Below are 2,740 nucleotides of genomic sequence, written 5' to 3'. Positions count from 1 at the left end.
ATTTGTGTATCAAATCATCACATTGTACACTTCAAACTTATATCCTGTTATTTATCAATTATATCTCCATAAAGCTGAAAAAAAACTAATATCACCAAGCTTACACACACAAAATAATAATAATAAAATAATTCTAACACTAGTGCTCTGATGAGAAAATATGAAAAACAAATGACAGGTATATAGAATTTCAACATTTTTAGGGGTACAAGGTCATGAGTGCAATGTGAAATGAACACCAAAAGTATTTTTAAATCATTAATATTTTATTATATTAGTTCTTGATATATTAATTTTTCTCCTAAAATTTTATATAATCAATATATCATAAATACATGAACAATTTCCTTGCAAATATAAATATTGGGCCAACCTCGTCTATATTTAGCAAATGCTCAATAAACATAGGTATTAGATCCTTACCCCCATCCTTTCCACCCACCCCAGCCTGCACAGCTCCTCCCACACTCTTATATTGTGGCTATATTTTCTGCGTTTTCTTCCACATGGAACAGAGGTCCATTTTACCAACAAAGCTCCCAGGGAATGGCGCCACATCCCAGCAACTGCATGGCTGGTCACCACACATGATTGTGTGGTAGTCATCCCAGCACATGAACAGAGTGGACCAAGGGCTCCTTCATTCGCCATTCATTTTCAGGGGTTGGGGACATTGAAACATCTCAGGATAATATTAGGATTCGGAAGCACCCCAAAAAGTTAACACTATATCTAATACAAAGCTCTGAGGATTCCATGCAAAACACACTAAGAGAGAATCGGGGACCACTCAGGACTTGATGCAGGAGGAGGAGTGGCACTTCTACAGCTTCTTCAGCTAAGTTGAGGGGCAACTCTCAGGTCCCGTACATGGCGGATGATGGGGGTGACGCAGGTGCAGCCAACAGTCACCTTCATCTTCTCCAGCCGGAAGGAGTGAGTGCAGCCCTGGGGCTCCCTCCGGAGGACCAGGACCTCTTGCTGGATGGGAACGGAGTTCAGAGAGCTGTCTTCCTTCCCCTCGGCATTGATGCAGCCCAAGTGCCTGCACTGGGCCTCTGCAATCTCCGAGGGGAACCGGTGAGGGTCCCTGGTGATGCTGCAGGAGAAGCAGGCAGATGCAGGTGGTGAGACAGGGAGGGGACATGGACAAAGGATGCGAGCCCTGCAGCCCTGCACGCACCCACAGGGAGGTGGTTCTGAGTAACTCTGGGCTGCAGCACAGGCTGTGGATCCGACAGTCTGGATTCATACACAGCCCTCTGGCAGATGCTTAACTCCCTACGCCTCAGTTTCCTCAGCTGTGAAATGGGGATTCTCATCTCTCTCTCTCTCATGGAATTGTTGAGAACAGTCAGTGATACAAATGCATAGGGAATGGCACACTGTAAATGTTGGCATTCAATATGTGTTAGATCTTTTAGTTTATTTTTCTTTACAGTGTTATTATAATAATTATTATTCATCCTTTGCTTAGAGACTAAAATCACCAGTAGGTCTCCCACTATACGGTCTACAAAGCCTGCTGCTTGGAAAAGAAAACCAAAGCCCCTGAGGTTTGTAAACCCAGTGGCTTCTCTCAATTTCTCCCTCAACAGCCCCCTCAGCCAGGAGGATAAAGGCAGCCAAGCCAATCCAGCCAACTTGCCAGTTGTGTACATTCCCTCACGTGGAAGCAAAACAAGCAGCCCAGCAGCACGTCGCATTATCCCTGGAATTGGTTTTCATACTTATAATGGGAGAATATAGAGGAGTGCTTGATATTGCAGGGCCCTGCACATCAGACAAAGTCACAAGCCTGTCCCCTGAACATCCCGCCTAGGATCCCACTTCCCAAACAGGTTTTGCTCCTCCACTGGGCTCTCTTCCCCACTCCTTGACAACCAGTGTCTAATCTGAGTGGATCTCTTGAAACTTGACCTTTTTTGGTTCCCACTTATTCCTATGCAGAGATCATTGTGTGGGCTGCCTTAAAGAGACCTCTCTTCCAACACAGAAAGTGTGTAAAGTCTAATCTAGGGCCCCAAGAAGCAGAAAAGGGCAGAATCGATGAAAAGTTGGAAACAAAATAGTAAGACTTTGGACCACTTAGTCCAAAACAGCAAGAAAAAATGTGTACTCCCAAGTAAAGTGGGATTTCTGTTTTTTTAAGAGAATATGTGAGGGCTTTTAGTTTTTCCAAATTTTCTATATGTGATTAGAATAAATTCACATATAGTTCCAAAGCATGTGAAGATCAGTCTCCTTTGCACTTACTTGTAATCCCAGGGGGAGCTGGAGCGGTTCTGGAAGTCATGTGAGATGGTAACAGCCCGGTTTTGACTGAGGATGCGAATGTCAACCCTCACACTGTTGTCCTCCAGAGGAGGACAAAGGGCAGTATCCCCTGCTTCGGGTTTTTTCTGAGCTGCCCCCTCCCTCAGGAGAGCGAGCCCCAACATCAACAGCAGCAGACACTTGACCTGGAAAATAGAAGAGGTTGCAGTTGGTTAGGGACTGTGGTGTCACTTGCTGGCAAGAGACAACCCATGCTTTACCTGAACTCAGCATTCCTGATCGTCTATGACAGTGGTCGGCAAACCGCGGCTCGCGAGCCACATGGGGCTCTTTGGCCCCTTGAGTGTGGCTCTTCCACAAAATACCACGTGTGGGCGCACACGTACAGTGCAATTGAAACTTCGTGGCCCATGCGCAGAAGTCGGTTTTCGGCCTGGGCGAGTCTATTTTGAAGAAGTGGTTC

The 2,740-nt window shown here is 45.7% G+C and overlaps 1 protein-coding gene across 1 annotated transcript; it reads right to left on the bottom strand.

Annotated features, from left to right (window-relative positions):
• Positions 1-834: 834 nt before the first annotated feature.
• IL17F (interleukin 17F) lies at positions 835-2,456 on the bottom strand (the record flags this gene model as incomplete). The annotated part of the gene is made up of 2 exons (XM_079779817.1): positions 2,257-2,456; positions 835-1,099 (listed from the first exon to the last, which is right to left on the bottom strand). The coding sequence occupies exons 1-2, from the start codon at positions 2,439-2,441 to the stop codon at positions 835-837; spliced, it is 450 nt and encodes a 149-aa protein (XP_079635943.1). The 5' UTR covers positions 2,442-2,456.
• Positions 2,457-2,740: the final 284 nt, after the last annotated feature.

The sequence above is a fragment of the Cnephaeus nilssonii genome (assembly GCF_951640355.1).
Source record: "Cnephaeus nilssonii genome assembly, chromosome: 9".
Taxonomy (NCBI): domain Eukaryota; kingdom Metazoa; phylum Chordata; class Mammalia; order Chiroptera; family Vespertilionidae; genus Cnephaeus; species Cnephaeus nilssonii.
The sequence above is the reverse complement of the archived record's forward strand: the minus strand, read 5'-3'. Positions and strand labels throughout refer to the sequence as shown.